The sequence below is a fragment of the Leucopleurus acutus genome (assembly GCF_964270905.1).
Source record: "Leucopleurus acutus genome assembly, chromosome: 2".
In the NCBI taxonomy this organism is placed as follows: domain Eukaryota; kingdom Metazoa; phylum Chordata; class Mammalia; order Artiodactyla; family Delphinidae; genus Leucopleurus; species Leucopleurus acutus.
In genome coordinates, this window is record NC_139143.1 from 167,009,051 (window position 1) to 167,032,995 (window position 23,945).

A 23,945-nucleotide genomic window follows, 5' to 3' on the forward strand; every position below is an offset into this window, starting at 1 on the left:
TTTTCTGCTGACTAAATAAATATTCCTCTAGGTTTTCCTTTACTTCTTTTTTAGTTTCATTTTTTCTTTTAATACCTTTGGAATTTATTTTGATTTATTATTTGAACTAGGGAACACCTAACCAACATCTTGCAAATTTAGTTAATCAGTTGTTCTAATGAAATTTTCAAAATGCCAGATTCACATATATTAAGTTTTTATAAAGTTAAAGGTATGTTTCTAGACTCCTCTGTTTATTCTTGTATCAGTATCAAAAAGCTTGAATTAGTGTAACATTATAGTAATGTTTAACACTATAATAATTTTAAACACATGGTTCTGTAAGTCCCCATTGCCATTCTTTTTTTTTTTTTTTTTTTTGTGGTACATGGGCCTCTCACTATTGTGGCCCCTCCTGCCACGGAGCACAGGCTCCGGACACACAGGCTCAGCGGCCATGGCTCACGGGCCCAGCCTCTCCGCGGCATGTGGGATCTTCCCGGACTGGGGCACGAACCCGTGTCCCCTGCATCAGCAGGCAGACTCTCAACCACTGTGCCACCAGGGAAGCCCCCCACTGTCATTCTTGATTTTGAATTTTTTATTGATTATTCTTGCTTAATTTTGCTTCCAAATAACTTTTAGAAATATTATATCAAGTTAAAAAGAATTGCATTGGAATTTTCATTGGAATTCCATTAAACTTATAGATTAATTGGGGGAGAACTCACATGTTTATAATAGTAACTCTATTTCCCATTAGGAATATGGTATGTCTCTCTATTATCTTTTGAAAGAAACAAACAAAAAACACCTTTGGAAAGGTGCTATAATTTTCATTTAGGCAGTATCCATTTTCTGTTAACTTTATTTCTAGATATTTTGTGGAATTTTTGTTGCTGCTACTGTAAATGAGTCTGCCCCCGGCATCACCTGCCAGCCCCACCATTATATTTTCTAAGTGGTCTTTGCTAGTATATTAGAAGACTGATATTTGGGGTATATTCATCTTGTAAAGTCATTGAATCCTCCATAATAATGCTAACACTGCCAACTGATTCTCCTGGGTCCTCTAGGCAAGAAGCGATATCATCTGAAAATAAATTTGTCTCATTATTTTATCTCTTTTCAGTAGTTTTTCTTTTACTTTCTTCCATGGTTATTGGTCTAGTCAGGTATATTACCTTAACATCAATGTTAATATTTTATATGTCAGTAAAAAAATCTATTTTGTGGTTATTTTAAATGTAACACCATCGCTTACATAATATCCTATGATGATGTTTAATCTCTTTTGTATTAGTGTTATACACAAGAAGAACAAAATAATCTGAAGAAAAATAGGAGGAGAGATGTCATGAAACAAAAGCAGAGGTTAATTAATTAGAAAATAATAACAAGCTCCACAGACTGAATGGTATATTCATAGTTGCCCTTCTCAGCTGGACCAGAGGTTTTATATTGTTTAGTTTGTTTCATTTTGTTGGCTTCATTCTGTTTTATATTCAACTTATCAATTCTTCTGTAGACTTTGTTATTGTTTTATAATTAACTGAACCCCGCTTTTGTTTCATAACGTCTCCCTTTTTTCAGATTATTTTATTCTTCTTGTTGTAACTTTCTGAATTGAGAGTTTTGTTTATTTTCTCTGTGTAGTAAAGAAGCATGTTTACAGCATATATATATTCACCTCTAAGTGTAGTTTTGGCTTCATGCCATAAATTTTGATATGTACTACTTTCATCATCATTACTTTCTAAATAATCCATGATCATGATTTACTCTTTCTGCCCAAGAGTTGTTTAAGGATGTCTCTTCTTTTTCCCCAAGAACCTGGATTTTGTTCCCGTTACATTTAAACATTTGTATTAATCTCTATTTTTATTGCCAGGTAGTTAGAGAATGCAGCCTGTACCATTTCTACTTTGGGGATTCAATGAGGTCCTCTCAGTAGCCAAGGACATTTTTTTAAATTCCTTAATTATCTGAGAAGAATGTGTGTTCTCTGTTGCATAGAGAGTCCACGTAGAGAGTAGGGGGTGAGCTCAGGCCCTGTGGTCACACTGCCTGGTCTCTAATCTCAACTCTCCAACTTGCATGCTAGGTGCTTGCCGTCACAATCCTTGGCCACTCTGAGCTTCAGTTTCCTCATGTGCAAAGTGCAAAAAGTAAAACTTCTACCTCCTAGATTTACTGTTAGGATTCAGTAAGCTTTGTAATAGCCATTAGATAAGGCTTACTCTTTTTTTTTTTTTTTTTTTTTTGCGGTATGCCGGCCTCTCACTGTTGTGGCCTCTCCCGTTGCGGAGCACAGGCTCTGGACGCGCAGGCTCAGCGGCCATGGCTCACGGGCCCAGCCGCTCCGCGGCATGTGGGATCTTCCCGGACCGGGGCACGAACCCGTGTCCCCTGCATCGGCAGGCGGACTCTCAACCACTGTGCCACCAGGGAAGTCCAAGGCTTACTCATTTTTATTATTCAAACCCATTATATCAGTGGTTCTCAATGAAATGGAACACCCCACACATACACACTCATCCAAGAGTGTAAATCAGGATTTTGGAGGGTAAGGTGCTTTTTCAAAATCTCTTGATAGATAGATAAATATAAGTATATCCATAGATATAGAAGTATAAGCATAGGTACAGGTAGAGAGATAGGTATACACTTAGGACCTGTAGATATAAATATGGATATAGGTATAGGGATAGATAGAAATGTAAACGACCAATAGAAATAGAAACAAATAGGGATAGAGATAGATGACTGATAGGTGGGTGGATGGATGGATAGATAGATGGATAGACAGATAGATAGAGAGAGAGAGAAATAGAAGTACAGGACCTATATACATTAATATCAATATCCTCAGATCATCTCTTATTCCTCATATAGAGAAACACTGATGATGAGCCTTTGGTGCTGATGGGAGTGAACTGTGTCCCTCTCCCTGAGGCTGGGCTGGGGGAGAAAAAGAAAAGCTTGAAGACCACAACTCAACAGTCTTCATTTTGTTTTTCTATTTATATATCAGTGAGAATGTTGTGTGAAAGTGTCTGCCAGCACAACTGTGATATTTTGTTGTCTCCCTGTGTTTCTAACAATTTTGTATCTGTGTTTGCCTGATTTATCTTTTCTCATTTTCTCTGAGAGTCTTTTTCTTTTAAGAGGAAGTTTACTTATAAGTGAAACATGTGGCCTGCTATCTGTCACCTTGTTTTGTTCGTTCTGTTTTTTGTTTTGTTTTGCTTTTGCTTCTTCACGTTTCCATTCATACCTGACCCATCTCTAATTTCCAAGCTTTGCTGATACATTTGGACTTTATCAATGTTGTTAGTAATTATTTTATAATTATGGACTTCTTCCCCAAGAACAAGTTTTTCCATTTGCATTTAGTTTTGTTCCCTCTTTAACAATAATTAATTGGGTTTAACTATATTTTCCTAGTTTTCTTTATCCCTGATGGTTTTTGATTTCCCTACTTTGGTTCGTTTTTTAAAAGTAGGGCTCCTCACTGCAGTACTTTCTGTCACCTTGCATGTATGAGAATGCCTTTCCTTTGATGTATCATATAAATGACAACCTGATTATAAATCAGATTATGGGCCACAAACATTTCAAAGCTGCAGTGGTTACTTTATTCCAATAGTTAATATTATAGATGAGTTGAAATTCAACCTGATTCTTTGTCCTTGTAGGCAACCCACGCTTTTCTCTTTTAAAAACCGTTCACATTTTTGTCTTTATTTTTAAAATGGAAAAGCCCACGAGGATTGTTGTGGTGGAAATCTCTTTTCATTAATTAGATCTGGCACTTTGTGGACAATCTCATTCAAAAACCTCAAGCCTTTCTCAAGCTTAGAAAGTTGTCTTCCTTCTTAAATTATTTTTTCTCGTTCAATTTCTCTTGTCTTCTCTCTCTAGAATTCTTGATATATGCATATTGGATTTTTTTTCTGCCTGTCTTCCACGTCGCTTGTCATTTCTCTCATTAGTTTAATTTCTTTATCCTTTTTCTGGATTCTGGAAGAATTTCCCAAATTTAATCTCCACTTTGCTGTTCAATTTCTGCAGAATCCAGCTCCATGTGCTAGAGTTTCTCATCTCTTTGTAGCTTTTATTGATCTCAGATCTGTTCTTTGACACATCTTCCTCTAATTTCAGAGACGCAATGCTAAATTTAATCTTATGACAACTGCTATTAAAAATCTTCTGAGATTTTTACCTGTTCTTTGTTGTAGTTCACATAAAGATACTTGCTTTGACTTCTGAGAGGTCTCCTACCTTAAAACTTTGGAATCTTTTCTTATGTCCAGTGATTTTACTGTGTGTTTATTCCTGGAGAGGGAGAGCTGCATACGTCCAGCACTGGAAGTTGAAATGGGTCCTGTGAGAGATTACAGGGGGTCCTACTCCACATGTATCCGGCCAGATGATGGAAAAATGGAAAAGTTGAGTTTGTTCTGCTCACACTTATTGAGAGGAGGAACTAGAGATGGTGGTGAAAATCAAGAAAAGCTTTTCTTCATGAGTTTCTTTTTGCTTTGGCAGCCAGAATTTAGCTGGGCAGTGACTCCTAGGCTCAGCCACCTGGGATCTATGTAAATCTAAGTGTGTTGTGAAAAAGGCTCTCTAATCCCCATGACCAGTAGCATCACATGGGCTTTTTGGAAGCACTGGTGGACCCCAGATGTGCCTCCCAATGGCTCCTTGGGTGCTTCCAACCCCAAGCCTTCCTGAAGTGATGTAGCCTGGCTTTCTGGAACACCTACTTTCCTTCTGACGGTGGGGTCAGCAGACATTCCCAGGGGTCCCTAAGGCTATGGAGGGGCAGCATGCAGAGTGGTCATGCCACTGCCCATCACCCCACATTCTCCCTCAGCTTCCACAGGAAGGCGATGGTGAGCAGGACTCCACCTCACGGCTGCAGGTCTGTCTGCACCACATCAAACAGAAGATACATCTTTATCTTCTGATATAGAAGCTATTGGGCTTCCTTAGCTTCCTGTGTCTGTGCGGACTTTCCCCACTTTATTGTGTTATTTGTTGGGTGACAATACACCCTGCTTTGCCTGGGATAGTCCCAGCTTTCACTTGGTTGTCCCAGCATAATTATTAATAGCATGCCCTTTGACTCTCGGAAGTGTCCTAGTATGAGCAATAAATTATATGATCATTCTGGTTGTCAATCATTTCACAGGGCATCTGGGAAAAGCCAGTTACTCTCCAGTGATTACGTCACCCTCCTTTCCAGAACTTGGTGCCTTTTTTGTTTGTTTGTTTTTATCAGATTGATATCAGATATCCAAGTAAACCACCAGTCAGTTTGGTCATGGCCATTCTCCCCCATCCGTGTGGGTCAACGCATCTTCAGAAACTCTCTCCTTTCCAAGCAGGTCATTTGATCTGAATCTATCTTTCTTGATCTATAAACTGCAGGTACTGAATGCCAACCTCACACTGACATGGGTCAACATTAAGACCACGGATGTGAAAGCTTTCCGTAAACTTTAAACTGTAACTTGCAGTAAAAATGTGAGGTTTCATTTTAGGAAGACCTGGGAGGTGGAAGGGGCTGCTGTGTGGGGTGTGGGCAGCCCCTCCATCCTGGCCAGGATTTTACCCGCCAGGCCCGACTGCTGGACTCACAGTCTTCCTCTCCTCCTTGCCCCTTATCTCTGCAGGAGAATCGCTGCCCTTGGCCACCTCCAATCAAGTCCTCATTAAGTTCAGTGCCAAAGGCCAAGTTCCAGCCAGAGGCTTCCACTTTGTCTACCAAGGTATGCAGGACGTGGACGTGGGAGGTGTGAAGGCAGTCTCAGTTCTTCAGAGAAAACAGGGACCGTTGACCCCCTAGTCTGAGCCTCATTCTTAGGCTGTTTGGGGGCAGTTACGGGTTTGTGGGGCAGTTCCCTGAAATTCAGTTGAATGTTATACATTCATGTCCCCAACAGACAATTCTTACCAAACTCCATGCTGGATAAGGGAAGAAATCATAGAAGGGAAGCTAATTTACACACACGCCCCCACTGCCCATCGTCTGGCACAGTCCTGATGGCATTGGGAAGACCAGCCCAGGCCTCTTACCTGGTTTTGTCTGCAAGACCCAGTAAAGGTGCAGGGAAAACACAGGCTTTGGAGTGAGTTGGACATGGATTTGGGTCCCAGCTCTAACTGGGACTTTCTAACTGGGCACCAGGTCCTCCTCCTCTTGGAGCCGCGGTTTGTTCACCTGTAAAATGAGGGTGATCATATTACCTCACTGATGGCGTTAAAAGAGTTCACAGAGTAGCTGGCATGAAGCAGCTAATCAGTGTCCGTTCCCTTCCTTACGAGCCCAGAAAGGCTCAGTCTTGGAGCGCCCTGGCCTCCACCTGGAGGCCCCAGCCTCCCTCTGTCCAGCAGGACGTCCACTCTTCTAGGGCTCAGGTTCCAAAAATGGTCCTGTTCATTCCACCGCCCAGAATGAGCTATATTGCCTTGTGCAGGGGTAATCCTGCCCCTGGGACACCCTCCCTGGGGCCTGGGTTCAAAGGTCCTATTAGCCCCTGTAGGTAGGAGGAAGGGAGATTCAGGTCATGAGAGCAGGGCCCTGGGCAGGGTCTTCAGGCACATGGGGTGAAGAGGGCAAAGCAGGGTCAGGGGAGAAGGAAGCGCCATTCTCCCTGTTAGGGGACATGGGACCCTACTGGGCATGGGCCTTCATTGGGAAGGCGGAGAGCACAACTGGGCCTAAGGTCTGGGCCCAGGGGGCTCACAGTGCCTCCCATGGTTTCCAGAAGCTGTGCTACAACATTGTGTGTCTAGCTATGTTTCAGTAAGTTGGGCCTCATCCTAGAAAGCCCCCTACCCTTGCTCTGAGGGAAAGCGCCCAGAGCCTGTCAAGGTCCCCACCCAGTTCCAGCCCCCCGGTGTGCCCATCCCCGGACCAGTTTCTAGAGGGGTGTGGCCTGCCCCTCAGCGCCCTTGTCCCCTGCAGCGGTGCCCCGGACCAGCGCCACGCAGTGCAGCTCGGTGCCGGAACCCCGCTATGGCAGGAGGCTGGGCAGTGACTTCTCGGTGGGCGCCACCGTCCGCTTCGAATGCAACTCCGGCTACGCCCTGCAGGGCTCCCCAGAAATCGAGTGCCTCCCTGTTCCCGGGGCCTTGGCCCAGTGGAATGTCTCAGCTCCAACGTGTGTGGGTGAGTCCTAGACAACCAGGACTTGGGGGCGAGGGTGGCCGGCCAACACACAGCAAGACACACAGCAGCCCCGCCGGCCAGAGTGACTTCACGGGGGGACCCCTTCCAGCCAAGCCCTCGTCCTGTGGGTCGGCGTGAAGACAGCGAGGAGGAGCAGTGGGGGCTGCTGGGGGAGGGACATGGGGGCGGGGGAGCGGGAAACAGGTCCCTCAGGAGGGTCGTATGGGGAGGAGCCACGGGAGGGGGCGGGGCTGGGGCCCAGCATGGGGAAGCCAGCCGGGGGTGGAGTCACAGCGAGGCCGGGGGCCCTGGGAGGGGTCTGCCGGGGAGGCTCCCCTGGGGACCCACAGAGACCAGAGCGGCCTCCTTCCCAGTGCCCTGTGGCGGCAACCTCACGGAGCGCAGGGGCACCATCCTGTCCCCCGGCTTCCCCGAGCCGTACCTCAACAGCCTCAACTGCGTGTGGAAGATCATGGTCCCCGAAGGCGCTGGCATCCAGGTGAGGGCCAAGGGGGTGCCGGGGGCAGACACAGCAGCCTGTCCCTGCCCCTCAGGCCAGGTGTGCGGGGGAGGCCCACAAACAGAAAAACACAACAGGTCCCGGCTCAGGAAGGACAAGGGGTGGGTGCTGGCTCGGCCATCAGGGAAGCCAGAAGAAGGAGGTGGGCCCGGAGCTGGAGTGTGAAGGCTGGGGAGGAATCGTAGATGTTTCTCAAACGGCTTGAAGGGTTCTCTTCTTCAGAGTGTGGGGGGATGGAAGAGGAGGCATTGCAGGTGAGGGGAAGGGGGCAAGCCGGCAAGCACAGATGAAGCAGGGACAGCACCCGGCGCACACCTGGGGGGTCGCACCTGCAGCCTGAGGCTGCAGTGGAATCGGGACCATACTGGCGCCCGGGGGTGACAGCCAGTTGGAGGAGGCCCAGGACAGCTGCAGCGGCCGGGAGGAGGGCCCGGGGCGGGCAAGGCCAACAGAGGGGAGCCGCAGGGACTCAAGGTGGACAGGTCCAGCCAGGCGCGGGTTACTGGCTCACAGCAGACATCCTGTCTGGTGCAGTCAAGACAGGAAAGTGAGGAAACCCAGGGAGTGTTGGAGAAGTGAGGGGGAGGCCAGCTGGACTGAAGTAGCCTGGACTTTCCTTTCCCCGTCCTCTACCTGACAGAGTACCCCGCTGCCGTGCAAGCATCTCATACCTCTCTCCGCCACTGGACGATGAACTGCTGGGGGACGGGGACTGCATCTTACTTTTATCAGAGTTCCTAGCACAGTGTCGGGTCCAGACTAGGTGCTCCTCCCTTCACGTAGATGGGAAGGGAGGAGAAGAGGGAGAGCTGCCTAACCCATGGTTCAATACCCCTGCCTTTCCAGATTCAAGTCGTCAGTTTTGTCACAGAGCAGAACTGGGACTCCCTGGAAGTGTTTGATGGTGCAGACAACACTGTAACCATGCTGGGGAGTTTCTCAGGTGAGGCGGGGCTTCTAGGGACCTGGACTCTGAGGGCAGTAGTGGACTTTTATTATTATTATTGAAATGTAATTCACATGCCATAAAATTTGCCACTTTAAAGCGTACAATTTAGCAGGTTTTAGTATATTCACAAGCTTCTACAACCATCACCGCTATCCAATCCCAGATCATTTTCATCACCCCAAAAAGAAACCAGGTACCCATCTGTACACACTCCCCATTGTCCCGCACCCCCGCACTCCCTGGCAATCACTAAGCTACTTTCCATCTCTATGGATTTGCTCATTCCAGACATTTCGTATAAATGGAGTCCTACAATATATGGCCTTCTGGGTCTGGCTTCTTTCACTCAGTGTAACGTTTTCAAGGGTCACGATGTACAGCACACATCAGCACTTCACCGTGTGGACAGACCACATTTCATTCATCCATTCATCAGTTGATGGACATTTGGTTGTTTCCAACTTGTTGGCTAATTTTGAATAATGTTGCTGTGGACATTCACGTACAAGTTTCCATGGGAACATGTTTTCAGGTCTCTTGGGTATACACCTAGGAGTGGAATTCCTGGGTCATATGTGATTCTATATGTAACTCTTTTGAGGGACTGTCAGCAGAGTGGCCACACCACTTCCCATTCCAGCAGTGGACTTCTAAGTGTGGTGTATGATTTTGCCCAAAGGTCAGGGCAATTATCTGGGTCTTATAGACCCCAGAACTTCATGCTGCCAAGACCTAAGAGGCGTCATGTGCCCCAGATAAACTGTCTACACTGCCTGAATGGCCTAGAGAATTATCCACGTCAGAGTCACTTTGAAGACGCCTGGAAGGGGACCAAACTCATAGGCCACCTGAGGGAAGTCGCCCTGCTGCTGGCACGTGGCTCTGCCACTGCTATTTTGCAGGAAGTTGTTTGGAGTCTCTCCTCCCTCAGCCGTTGGAGACCCAGCACACTAAGGGCGAGCTAATGTGTCATTCAGTGAGTTTGATAACTGGGGACATCTGGGGGCCTTGGGAGCAGAACGTCAGCAGGTAGCAACAGCCGGCGAAATGCGGGGGCTCCCAGGGGTGAGGAGAGGCTAAGTCTGATTGGTCCCCATTTCCTCGCCAGGTACGACCGTGCCTGCCCTGCTGAACAGCACCTCCAACCAGCTCTACCTGCATTTCTACTCCGACATCAGCGTGTCTGCAGCCGGCTTCCACTTGGAGTACAAAAGTGAGAATCCCTAGTGTCAGCGCTTGCAGGGTTCAGGGTGGGAACTGACAGGGCCCAAGTTCCCACAAGGAGCGGGGGTTATCCTGGGGCTATATATTCTCCACCCCACTGAAGTCTTACGCCAAGCTAGATGAGGATGCGTAAGCTCAGAGAAGGTCTGAAACCTCCTCAAGACACACAGCCAGGAAGTGGTGGAGCCAGGGTTCTCACCCAAGGGTCCGTTCCTCAAAAACCTGTGTGCTTCCTCTGTGTCCACACAGGAGTGGGAGGGGGGCCGGGTCACCGGCTTGGGCCCAGTAAATTATTTGGGGTGTGTGACAATGGAGGTTCTCTCCTCCTCCAGTCCTAAAAACTGGCTTCTCCAACCCCTGGTCAATGATGCAACTGTCCTTGAAGTTCTTCTCCTCATTGCAAACTTCACTCCTCTCCCACTCTCAAAACCTTACATCCTGGCTTCCAGCATCCCTAAGTGGTCACAACTAAAAACTCTTAAAGAAAAAGTGTTGCAGGGGGAGGGAGAGGTACAAACTCCTGGGCATAAGATAGGCTCAAGGATGTATTGTACAACATGGGGAGTATAGCCAATATTTTATAATAACTGTAAGTGGAAAGTAACCTTTAAAAATTGTATTAGGGCTTCCCTGGTGGCACAGTGGTTGAGAGTCTGCCTGCCGATGCAGGGGACGCGGGTTCGTGCCCCGGTCTGGGAAGATCCCACATGCTGCAGAGCGGCTGGGCCCATGAGCCATGGCCACTGAGCCTGCGCGTCCGGAGCCTGTGCTCTGCAACGGGAGAGGCCACAACAGTGAGAGGCCCGCGTACCACAAAAAAAAAAAAAAAAAAATTGTATTAATTTTAATTTTTAAAAAAAGAAAAGGAAAAGGGCTGCAGATGTGCCTTGTGGGGCGACAAAGACAGAGGTTGCTGGGGTAGCTGCTTCCATCCTGAGACGGCCTGCCCATCCCCATCCCCACTGGGTACAGGAAAAAATATGTTGGCAGCAGTGTTTGCCACGCATTCATTCAGCAATTATTTACAATGTGCCAGGTGCCATGCTGGGGTTGGGTAAGATCAAGATGGGTGAGTCCCCTCTGAGTCCATGGGAGAGAGGCAGACACGTGGACAGAGCAGGACATGACAGCATTCCAGGTGCTCACAGGGGTGTCGCCAGGAGGTACAGCGGTGGTTCAAAGGATAGAACAGTCACTTCTCCCAGAGGCTGGTGGAGAAGTGAACGTCATGAAGAAACACTAGGCACCTGCAATGTGGCACGCCCTGTGCTAAGTGCCCATGGAACAAAGATGAATAAGGCACAAAGCACAAAGTCTAGGGGGAGAGATGGACATGGAAACAGTGATTGTAGTTCAACCTGATATGCTAAGGGTGTACAGAAGAGGGGAGCTAACCCTGGCCACGTGAGACTTTACAGAAGGGGTACCTGAGTTAGATTTGGAATGAGAAGTAAGAAATGGGAGAAGGTGTGGTTGGCTGGACCATCTTGGACAGGACGGGCAGATGGAAGCCCCACTTGCTGCTAGAGGCCAGATAGGGTCAGCATTGCCCAGCTGGTCTCAAAGTGAACGAGCTTTGTCCAGGTAGTTGGGAGAGGACTAGCTGGATCCCAGGATGTTCATCGCCTGGAAGAACTGAAATGGGCAGCTGGTCAGAAAGCCCTGGGGCAGCTGGAAGCCGAGACCTGCAGGGTGGAGGATGGGACAGGGACCTCCAAGGCCTTCCTCCCACAGACCTCTCAGGCCTCACTCACCCAGCAGGGTGAAGTATCCTGGCTCTTGAATAATTCGTACTTTTCCTTTCACCCTCTCGTCTCTGTTCTCTCCAGTTTTGTTTCCTTATCCAATATTTAAATTTGAGTTCTTAAATGTTCCCTAGAATCTTCTCTTTTCTTACATGTTCCAAAGATAGAACTTTCCTAAATCTCTTTGCCATTCTACTGCCTCATTCCCAGGAAAAATTCACCTTTCTGAATTTTTTTTTCTGTTGCTATTGTTCAAAGGAATGGGTAGTTTTCTCAGTAGCTGGTGTTTATCATGCACTGTCCTCTCACAGTGGAAAGAACTAGGGGAAAACAGAGGTCTCCGTTAGTATTTGGAGACTGAAATTCCTAGGAGCCAGTACCCTGTAGTTGTGTTTGTTTTGTAGATAATCTACAAAGAGGGTACAGAAGGGGAGAATTAACTGCTATTGTAGAGGCAAATGGTTTTGAAGGGTACTAAAAAGTCTTGTCTACTGCTGTGTATTTAATATTTATTTAATTGAAATGGAAATGAAACAATATGCTTTCAGAAGTAATAAATTGCATATGATTTTTTTAAGTCTTCCTTTGTTGTAAGCATGGCTTAAATAAATCAAGCTATGCAATGTAAAGAAATTAGAATGGACTTTTCTCTGTGTCCTTCTGTCTTCCTCTCTCTGTCCTCACCTCTCTCCCCATTGCGTTCTTCTCCCACCACATTCTTTTGCTCTTGTTTTCTCTTTCTCTCTGCCCCTCCTCCTCCTTCTGTCTACCACTGCCATTCCAGTAAGCAGGTGTCAGGTTACTAAGTTCTGATCACCCCACTAAATACTGAGTTGCCTTCTACTTGGACTGCAGGGAAGAGTGGGGCAAAAAGAGACAAGATGACAGTTGAGATGAAGTACTTTCAATTCAGTTTGATAATTGTTTTAATATTGTCCTTGGAGTCTTTTGGCCCAGATGCTGGGATTTGTGGATTTAGGCCCAAACATTTTCCATTTCCAAGCATGACATTCACTTCTTAAAAGCACATGTAGGACAAAAGTTGCTTGGGAAGAGCATGATGGAACTTCTTGGGGTGATAGCAATGTTGTATAGTTTTGAGCCCGAGGGCCTCTGGACAGCCAGAGTCCCCAGATGATACCCGCCTGCCCCAGGAGGCTTTGGTCTGTTGAGCCTCTGTGCCGTATGAACATTCTGATTTTCTCATGTGCTGGGAGGTGAAAGGCTTAGGAAACCCTGGTCTAGAGGTTGGGAGGAGAGAAAGCAGAGAAGACACATCTTGGAGGCAGCTGCTCCTCCCTGCTGCCAGCCACGCCCTCGGCCTGCTCTTACATCCACCTGATGGGCTTGTCCATTCTCCTGTTGTCTGTCTCTGTCTGGTCTAGCGGTGGGCCTGAGCAGTTGTCCAGAGCCTGCTGTGCCCAGTAACGGGGTGAAGACTGGCGAGCGCTACTTGGTGAACGATGTGGTCTCTTTCCAGTGTGAACCGGGATATGCCCTCCAGGTACCTCCCATTGACCCCCAGGGCCGGAAAGGTGTCCCCTGAGCTGGGGTCAGCCGGCCTTCCCCCAGCAGAGCTGCAGTCACCAAAGAACAGAGAGAAGCCCCCCAGATCCCCCAGGCACTGTTATGCCCTCCTGGAGCTGTTCATGAAAAAGACAAAGTGCTGACTTTAGCCATTTGGCACAAGCCAGCCTTGAATGTGTTCCTGCAAAGTTTCGGTTTGATTAGACTTTAGGAAAATTGAATCTTCCTTTGAAGGCAGTGAGGGACTCTAGTAATTAAAGGAGTCTCGCAAGGAACCTTTAGAAATGAGAATTCTTTAGCAATAGCCGCTAGTAAGCATCCTTCCCCAGATCTCTCTCCCTCTGCCTCACTCCCCATTCCACAGTGGATCCATGTGTCTTGTTCCTTGACCCAAGGCCCCAGAACAAGCCCCCTGCTCCAGGTTGTACGCGCAATTGTGCCCGTGGGGGCAGCTAGCCCACGCTGTTCTTGATTCCTCCAGGGCCACGCCCACATCTCCTGCATGCCCGGGACCGTGCGGCGCTGGAACTACCCTCCTCCGCTCTGTATTGGTAAGAGAGTCCCCACTTTTCCAGGTCATTCAAATCCATTTCTACCAGGGCTTTGAGTTCAGTGACATATCGCTGGGATCAAGTTCGACTCCAAAGGAAGTTTGGTATTCCGGGGCTGCTCACAGGCAGTACTTTAGACTGAAGTTTTTGTAAGCTTTAACTCTCAAGATTTTCCTGACTTCTGGATACCTTCACCCACCAAATGAAACACGACAGGAGGCTTGCCCATTCGAAAACCTGATGATGACCATTCTGATTCCAGATAATCGACCAAACCCCAAATGGAACCTCTGGGCACTTTGGGCTTTCCCCTGTGACTTCTCGTGGGACAGACAGATGGAATCCACTGATAGAGGAAGGCTGAGGGTTCCCTGTGAAACGAGGACTTGGTTTGGTTTCTGTGACGAGTAGTGATGAAGAGATCATTGGATACAAGAAAAGACAGGATCTCCACCCTCAGAAGCTTCTAGTCAGCTTGGGGCAGGGGGAACATCCCTTTATTGAAGGTCTGCCACATGCCGGGCACGGAGCTACGTGTCTCCTCACCACAGCTCTTCAGGGCAGCTGTCATCACCCTCATTTTTGCCAATAGGAAAACTAAGGCTTTTAGGATTCAGAAGAAAGTGGCAAAGTTGGGAATGGAAACCTAGGTTTCCCCGCCAACTGTCAAGTGCAAATCTAGGCTAACCTTCGGGTAGGAAGCAAGGTGAGCGAAGGGCGTGGCACTGGAGCATATGAGATTTCCCTTCAGTGATCTCACCAGGATACAGACCTGGTCGTCTGCAGAGCAGTCAGAAATGGGACTGGTCAGCCCAGGGCCCTTTCCCCATCCTGTATCACAAAGGTCTTGCCCGGGGAACTGCTCATAGAACAGCAGCTCCCGCGGCTGAGGGTGTACTGTGTGTGCCAGCCGCTGTTCCAAGTCAGGCGAAGTCCTTTCTTCTGTAACCTCATCACCACCCTGTGACACAAGTGCTGGGTGGGGGAAACTGAGGTTTGGGGGTTTGGGGTGGAGGGAGTTAGAGCTGGCCCAAAGTCACTCAGGAAGTGGGAGCATTGGGATTGTGACCCCAGGGGTCAACGCCCAGGTCCCCGCTTTGCACCCGGGCACTGATCCCTTCGGGTCTGTGTGCTCGAGGAGTCCTCTCCCCACAAGGCGTTTGCGTACACACGGCACATGGCCTCCCCTCCGCTCCTTTCTGTGGCCTCCCATGACAAGCTAACCCCTTTCTGCTCACACAGCCTTTTCCTAATAAGATGTAAAAGGAAAGAATCGACGTCAACTGACCAGGCTGCAGTCGTGCCCCAGCCCTGCATCTTCAGGTGACTGTGACTGAAGTCACCTCGATTGGAGATTCAGATGCCCCAACCCCTCCTGGGCTGAAATAATCACAGTCACTTTGGCTCAGGGCGTGTGTCAACGCTCTGAGGGTGGGCTCGTGGTGGGGCTCTTCTGTTGACCCCCCCAGTCCCATGGAATATGTATTTGTAAAGAGCCTGGCCGCGTGCCAACGCATCCCCGTCCCCTTCTTTCCTATTTTTCAGTCCTGGAAGAGTTGACTGGACAGTGAGGAGAGGGAGATTTGGGGGATAGTGTAGGAGATGGTCACACGTCTCCTGGGGCAGACCGCTTGTGCTGCATGACCTCGCTAAGGAAACTGACTTTGAAGGGCATGCTTAAGGTCAAGCATCCATAACTTGGGTTTGTGGACGGCTGGGCAGACCTAGGAGATGCTTCCCTTCCTGGATTTACATGCTCAGTTTGGCCCTTGTCTGCAGTTTTTTAGGGAGATGAATTATAGGTTCCTTTGGGTTCTCAAAGGGAAATTGACTTGGGAAAGTCCAAATGCGGCATGGCCCCGTACTGACCTCACTGCAGTCCTAACGCTCTGTCTGGTCTCACGGTCACAGCGCAGTGTGGAGGAGCAGTGAAAGATATGGACGGAGTGATCTTGAGCCCCGGCTTCCCGGGCAGCTACCCCAGCAACACGGACTGCTCCTGGCAAATAGCACTGCCCGTGGGCTTTGGTAAGTCTTCACGCCCAGGCCTCTGGCTTAAAGCGGCGGCTGTCTGCGGCTGTCACTAACCTCAGCTGAGTCCATTTAGCTCTTGGCCTCTCTGCTTCCACAACTGTCGACCTCTTGTGCAAGCGTGAGGATCAATTAGGAATGGTAGAGATGAACGGGCTTTGGGGACATAAAACAGGGAAAAAACTTCAGGAATTGCCATTATTATTTTTATCATTTGAGCAGTGGGCTAAAAGGTGGAATGAGAAATTACTCAGGGCTGGTTAAAAAAGAAAAAAACAATCTATTTTACTGAGACTGGACTTCAGCCTGTTCTTTTAATTCCAGTATCTAATTTCTCATCCTAATTAAACTGAGCCAAGGTCAACGTGAAATTGAGTTTGCGTTCTTTATACTTACCTTCTAGGTGGCCTTAGAGGTTGGGCGGTGTCTTTGTGTGTGTGTGTGTGTGTGTGTGTGTGTGTAGACACAGGGGTTGGCGTGGTGTAGAGGACACTAATCTGGGTACAAAATTAAATTAGTGGAGATTCATGTGTTGTGTACTGGGAATGTAATCTAACCCCCAGTATTTCTGTTGAAGAGATAAAGGATTTATGTTGAATGGAATTTATAGGCTGTACACATAGGTCATCTTGCCCAAGTCATTTCTCTGCTTCTACAAATGAAATGTCCCGAGGAGATCACTGCTGAGCAGGCCTGTGAACCCCCAGTCTGTGACCTCAGGAGTGAAGACCACCTCTTTTGTCCTTTATTTTTCATCCTAGAGTGGGTCTTCTGATGGAGAAGAGGCTTTTAAGAGAAAGTGATCTAACTAAAGATGTAAATCTTACCTGAGGGGAGGAGAGAGGTTGTGACCCCCAGAAAATGGAGTCATATTAAGTACCATCTCCTGAAGGAAACTGGGGATGGTGATCAGGGTACAAAATGATGATGACTTTGGCAGCCTTGGGAAACTCCAGATTTTGAGACACCGAGGAAAGAGGAGCTGGGAGACCCTGTAGCTCTGCATCCAGGCATGAGTCAGAAGAAGCTCAGATGATGAAGGGCTGGAGGGAGGGCTACATCCAGAGGAAAACAGAAGTTTAAGTGGGAGGTGCATCACTTTCTTTGTATGTCTTGATGTTCAGCCACCAGAGACCTCTATCTTTAAGTCCTCCAGGAAGTCATCCTCTTGCAGGGACCAGTCACAGAAGACCAGATCCCTTGCTTTCAAGTTAGTGTTGGACTCCAAACAGGCCCTAATGGCACCTGCTTTGTGTTTAAAAGCCGCTGCATTTACAAACTTCTGCCACTAGATGGTAGCAGTCAGGCAGCTCAGTTCAGAAATTCTGCAATCCTTGAAGAGCCCCTTTCCTGGACGTGCAGCCCCGGAGTTGGGATGACGCATGGGCGGTGGGCTGGAAAGCATAGGTTCCGCAGATAAGTACAAAGGTGCTCAATGTAAAATTATCTGTAATTTGGAGACAATATACATGTTAAATAATAGGAGAGTGAATAGTGTGGCTGGATAATTCATTAAATGGAATCAATTAATATGTAGTTAAAATCAATGAACTGTATCTTTATATATCAACAAGGACAGACCTTGAAAAACACATGCTAAATTTAAAAGTTTACAAAACTCTATATACAGTATAATAAGATTCATGCAAATGTTTAAAACAAACCAGATATGTATTTAAGAATCTAAAAACATGAACTGGACGGCTATCTTCCAAATTCATGGGAGTGACTGCCTCTGTGGAGAGAACAGTGGGAGAGGGCAGGAGACATGAAGGGTCTTCAACAGTATACGCCAAGTCTTTATTTTATTTAAATAGTCAGATGCAAAAAATTCACGCCTGGGCTTCCCTGGTGGCGCAGTGGTTGGGAGTCTGCCTGCCGATGCAGGGGATGCGGGTTCGTGCCCCGGTCCGGGAAGATCCCACATGCCGCAGAGCGGCTGGGCCCGTGAGCCATGGCCGCTGAGCCTGCGTGTCCGGAGCCTGTGCTCCGCAACGGGAGAGGCCACAACAGTGAGAGGCCCGTGTACCGCAAAAAAAAAAAAAAAAAAAAAAAAAAAAAAAATTCACGCCTATGTGCTCATTCTAAGCAAATTATAAAGTACAGATGAGCAAATTATAAAAATTCCAATTTATCTGTAATCCCACCATGCAGAAATAATCACTCACAGCTTAGTCCTCACCATCAAAATGTGACCTTCATGAAGACAAGGGCCTTGTAGATCTCGCTCCTCCCCATGCAGTGCCCACCTAGCACAGCCCTGATGCATGGCAAGAGCTCAATAAATGCTGTTAGTGAATCAATAAATAGTCCTCCAGTTTTTTAATACAAAAATTAGAACTGTATGCTACATACTGCTTTGCAGTCAGATTTTCATAATTAACATTGCAGACTTCTTTCTATGCTTAGAAATATATTTCTTCAATAATAGTAATCTAATTTTGAGAGATCTTATCAATAAATAAACATCAGTAGTCCCACCTTTATTCTTCAAAGAATATATTAATATGTAAGTTAAGATGTTAATGAGATCCATTTAACCTGTTGGGTTGCTAGGAGACCTTGATTAATCCAATAAGACCCCAAAGTATAAACTTCACTTGGCATCTTAATAGAACCAATAGGACGATGTATTCTTCTAATTTCTGAATCATCATAAGTGCTCTGGAAAATACCAGTATTGAAGTTCATGTCTTTTGATTGGGTGTAGTTATGTTTAAGTGGTGGTATTTTTAAGTAAAAAGTTTATTTTAACAAAGCTATCTTTATACTGATACTACACATATGCATCCTAAGTTTAATCAGGTGTTAACCCTGAACGTCGTTTTCCATAAAATAAAACAGACTCAAGACGGCACTCTGAAATGACTGATGCCTTTCATTTCGAATGAATAATAGAAATACTTTTAAGTTCAGTCCTGCCTGAAGACGAGAGACTGGGCTGGACTGGTGACTCCCCACATGTGGTCTGGGGACCCTAACTGGGTGGGCAGTCCGTAGAGGGGACCCATGGGCTCTGGCTGGTGATGCTTTCATGAGGCGGCACATGGGGTGCAGGACTGTATTGCTTTGGGCACTGTCTGCCTCTGTCTTGCTCCCAGGAGCTCACATCCAGTTCCTGAACTTCTCCACCGAGCCCAACCATGACTTCATAGAAATCCGGAATGGCCCCTATGAGACCAGCCGCATGATGGGCCGATTCAGTGGAAGTGAGCTTCCCGGCGCCCTGCTCTCCACATCCCACGAGACCACCGTGTATTTCCACAGCGACCACTCACAGAACCGGCCAGGATTCAAGCTGGAGTATCAGGGTGAGGAGAGGGAAGGCCCGTCCATCCCCACCTCTTACAACCACCCGTCTTCCCAACCTTCTGCGTAGCGGAGGAGGGAACCCAGGAAGGGCGGGGAGGTGGGGGGCAGGCCTGACCACCGTGACATGTCTCTCTGGCCCACAGAGGCTGTTGAACCCCTTCAACAAGCCCTTCCCAGGGCGGCAGCCCCAAAGCGCCTTCTCAGGCTCCATCCCCATCCCCACCCAACAGCCAGCAGCTTCCCCTGAGCAAGTGACCCATCAGTCCCTCTCAGGCATCCCCGAGTGTCCAACCAGCCACTGCCCCTTGGCCTTGAGAGGCTCGCTTCCTCCTCTGGGTTCTCCCCTGTGTGTCCGTTATGCTCGGCAAAGCTCCTCCTCTGACATGATGGAGGATTCCAGTAACAATTCTTGTAACAAGCCCAGAAGGGCCCACTGAGCCTTAAGGATGAGACAGGTGCGTTCACTCCCGCTGAGGGTTTCCCTGTGTGAGGCCGGACCACACTCACCGCAGCTCCCCCATCCTGAGCTGGAGTCCTGTGACTGGCCCTCTCCTCCTGGAAAAGCTCCATCCACTCCAGCTCAGGCTTCCCCTGTGGAGGAGCTGTTACCTGTGCCCGTGCAGCTGTGCCCACCTGTGCAGCAGTACACGGGCCCTGATCGGACCCGACGTCTCCCTCGGGGGCTTTCCTAGTGTGACTGACTGAACCATTTGTTCTAACCTCTTTGCCCAGATTCTTCCACTGAATTTTTTTTCATGTGTTTAGACTTTTTTCCAAAGCTAGTACATGCTTGTCAAAAAATTAAAACATCACAGAAGTTTTTGTGAGCGCATCACAGAAAGTCAAAATTCTCCCATAACCCTGCCTTATGCAGAGATATCAACTTGTAACAGTTTGCTTTCCCCATTTTTTCTGTACATATACTGATGTAACTATATTTTTAACCAAAATTGGATCACTATAGATACTGTTTTGCAATCTGCTTTTTTTAAGTTAATTTTTAATTACACAGTCTATAAACACACCTACCGTGTTAAAAAAGAAAGGGGGAGGGAGAAAGAGGAAAGGAAAGAAGGAGGGAGGGAAGGAGGGAAAGGAGGGGAGGGAGGGAGGAATTAAGAAATTAAAACATTACAGGTAAGGCCAAGCTTTCTTTGACTACAGCCTCCAAACCCAGAATTATTCCCCAGAAATAACCACTATTGTTTTGACGAGATCTTTCCAGATCTTTTCCCACACCTAGTTACATGTTTCTTGTGAAGAATATGTAATACGTCACGATCTTTTTGGTTGTGTTCTCTATAGTAATATAGAATCTCTATATACAGACCGTTCTGACATTTGGCTTTTTTACCCCTTGTCGGAGGTGAATACTGACCAAGGATTTGGGCTTGTCACTGAGGGAAAGCCTTAAAGGGTACCCCACCGTTGGGCCAGTTATATGGGCACTGCCCCCTCTGGGGACCGTCCCTGAGTATGGTCAGGGTTGTTACCACCTGGGAAGCCTCAGAAGGAGGAGCTGGGACCCTCATACCAAGGCAGCAGCAGCGAGAAGCCGAGCCTCCTTCCCAGAAAGTGCCACTTCGTCGGCGGTAACGCAGCTGCCCACCCAGAGGGGCTGTATGTGGGCGCATTGCAGAGGCCAACCCTAACTAAAGGAGCCTGTGCCTGTGAAGTGTACACAGCCTCGGTGGGCAGTGAGGCCTGCCCAGTGGGTCATGATGCGTCCCACGGCCACAGGCTGTCCCAGGAGAGACTCAGGCCCAAATACAAGGCCAGGGTGCCTCTCTGGGACAGAAGCATGCCTCTCTCAGGCTTCCTAGTTATTAGTCTCCTAGGGCTGCTCTATCAAAGTACCGCAGACTGGGTGGCTTAAACAACAGAGTTAATCTCTCACAGTCTTGGAGCCTGGAAGTCCCAAGATCAAGGTGTGGACAGGGCTGGTTCCTTCTGGGAGCTGTGAGGAGGAATATACTCCATGCCTCTCTCCTGGCTCCTAGTGGGTTGCTGGCCATCTGGCATTCCTTGGCTTGTGGGAGCATCACCCCCATCTCTGGCTTCATCTTCACATGTTGTTTTCCCTGTCTGTCTGCCTCCAAATTTCCCCTTTTTATAAGGACACCAGTCATATTGGAATAGAGCCCACCCTAACGGGCTCATTTTAATTTAGGTAAAGGCAGGCGAAGACGCTGTTTCCAAATAAGGTCATGTTCTGAGACACAGGGGTGGGTTAGGACTTCAACATATGAATTTGTGGAGGACACAATTCAACTTGTAACATCCTCTTTCAGGCCCAAGGGCTCTCCCTGAGGCTCCTCCTCTTGGATAAATGCAAGGTCTGATTACACCACCATTGTGACAGGGACAGCCGCTCTGGGGCCCACCCGTGCCCTGTGCCTTCACCCCTGTGACGGGTACAGCCCTGCCCGCCAAGCTTGCGTGGTGGGACTAGACACTCACGCTGCACTCCCCACGTGTTGAGTCCGCTTTGTCCTTGTCACAGCTGCCCTCTGAGTCCTGCAGACTCCCTCCCTGTAGAAGAGACCTAACTATCCCCACGGAGCCCTGGCCTCAGCCCCTCCCATGCTCACCAAGCCCTCACCTCTGAGGAGCTTCACCTGAGGCTCCTCTGCACATGGGCCCTGCACTAAGGCTTCCAGACACAGGCCAGCACTCTGGGTTAGCGCCACACACACCGAGGCTCCACATGTTGAGAGGAAGCCGGTTTCTTGAGGATGCTTGCTGTGTGTGTGGCGGGGGGCAGGGGTGGAAGCAGCGAGGAGGGGTGGTAAGTTTGCCTTCAGAGGACCAGCACCTTCACCTGAGTTGGCCCAACTGTGTGAGAGGCCCAGCGACGTCCACTGGGGTTTCCACTCTGTGGTAGCCCAGCTCCCCTCACTCACATTGTACCCCAGCACTTGCCTGGCTGTTCCCCTTGAGGCTTCCCTTGGGTCACAGGCCCAGCTCTTTCCTCAGCACCTGCCCACTGCCCCAGTCCTGACGGCCCCTGCGGAGCCACTCTTGGTGTCAGGGCAGCTGCCCCCCTCAGACCTGACCTCAGCTTCCGTTAAGCCTTCTCGTGTATGATGACCCCAACCTCCCGACTAGGTTGTCTCTAGTGCCGGAGGCCCAGGCGCTCCCACCAAGGCCTCCCAATGTGTCAGGCCCAAATAATCCTCCCTGCCCCATAGACCCACATTCTTTAGCCTGACCACTCACCCCAGGTTTTTCCTTTATGAAAAGACCTGCTTCATGAAAGAGCCACCTGTCACCACAGCTGCCATTTCTATAGAGCAGGCCTAGCTCTCTGTGGTCCCTTGACTTTCTTTGGAAGAAATCCAAATCCTTACTTTTCCTCAGAATCCCTCCTGTTAGACACTCTGAACATCCTCGGCTGGGGTTCTCCTTTCCCTTCCTCAGGTAAATATTCCCATAAAGTTTTCAGTAACAGCATAAGCTACGCCTACCCAGGTCTCCTAGTCTGACAGGCTTAACTTATTCCACTAAAATTTCTCAGGAGATTGTAAAAACACAAGAACTTAGCAAAAGGATGACATTGTTCCCGAATGTTAGACGTCATCATTATTAGTATTTTTAATATGGTGCTTTGTTTGAAATTGTATCTGTTCCTGCTGAAGCATCTACTACTAGTCTCCCTAAGGAGCCCTTTCCTGGGAAAGTTAATGAGTCCACCTCTTAGGGGTCACGTCTGCCCTCTAGGCCCAACCTCTCCCTTTTTTTTTTTTTTTAATTAATTTTTATTGGAGTATAGTTGCTTTACAGTGTGTTGTGTTACTTTCTACTGTACAGCAAAGTGAATCAGCTATATATATATATATATATATATATATATATATATACACATATATATATATCTCCCCTCTTTTTTGGATTTCCTTCCCATTTAGGTCACCACAGAGCATTGAGTAGAGGTCCCTGTGCTATACAGTAGGTTCTCATTAGTTATCTTTTTTTTTTTTTTTTAGTTATCTATTTTATACATAGTGTGTCTATGTCAATACCAATCTCCCAATTCATCCCACTCCCCCTTTCCCCCCTTGGTATCAATACATTTGTTCTCTACATCTGTGTCTCTATTTCTGCTTTGCAAATAAGTTCATCTGTATCACTTTTCTAGATTTCATATATAAGCAATATTATACGCTATTTGTTTTTCTCTTTCTGACTTACTTCACTCTGTATGACAGTCTCTAGTTCATCAACCTCTCCCTTTGAAGCTTCCTCTGGTGGAACGGGCTCTGAGACTTCTCTCCCTGTGAAAGAAGTCCTGGTACCCTCACTTCAGGGTCTCTGTTTGTGAAAAGCCCAGCTCCTTCCACTGGAGACAATTCCTGTAAGAAAGACCCAGCTTCACTCCTCCAGGCTGCTTCTGGTTTCTCATGAGGCCTCGGTCTTCAGGCTCCTCCCCATCATTGGGTCCCCCTGTTCCCACCGAGGCTTCTCTTTAAAAGCCCAGCTCGGACTTCCCTGGTGGCGCAGTGGTTAAGAATCCGCCTGCCAATGCAGGGGACATGGGTTTGAGCCCTGGTCCAGGAAGATCCCACATGCCACGGAGCAACTAAGCTGGTGCACCACACCTACTGAGCCTGCGCTCTAGAGCCCGCGAGCCACAACTACTGAGCCCACGTGCCGCAACTACTGAAACCCATGTGCCTAGAACCCCGTGCTCTGCAACAAGAGAAGCCACCACAATGAGAAGCCAGCTCACTGCAATGAAGAGTAGCCCCCATTCGCCTCAGCTAGAGAAAGCCTGCACACAGCAATGAAGACCCAACACAGCCATAAATAAATAAATGAAATATTTTACCAAAAAAAAAAAACAAGCCCAATTCATCCATTCAGTCACCTCCCTGAGCTACAGGCTCCCTACTTCTACTAAGACTTTATCTGCCAGGTCGTCCAA

At 48.0% G+C, this 23,945-nt stretch overlaps 1 protein-coding gene across 1 annotated transcript in view; it reads left to right on the forward strand.

Moving 5' to 3' along the window:
* The window catches only part of CSMD2 (CUB and Sushi multiple domains 2), a gene marked incomplete at both ends in the record, with an annotated part of 666,422 nt that overhangs the window by 537,545 nt on the left and 104,932 nt on the right, over nucleotides 1-23,945 (forward strand). The window contains 9 exon segments of the mRNA XM_082863599.1: nucleotides 5,664-5,759; nucleotides 6,959-7,162; nucleotides 7,537-7,661; nucleotides 8,529-8,625; nucleotides 9,740-9,844; nucleotides 12,986-13,104; nucleotides 13,609-13,678; nucleotides 15,590-15,706; nucleotides 18,811-19,020. Coding sequence (XP_082719725.1) covers nucleotides 5,664-5,759; nucleotides 6,959-7,162; nucleotides 7,537-7,661; nucleotides 8,529-8,625; nucleotides 9,740-9,844; nucleotides 12,986-13,104; nucleotides 13,609-13,678; nucleotides 15,590-15,706; nucleotides 18,811-19,020 — 1,143 coding nt within the window.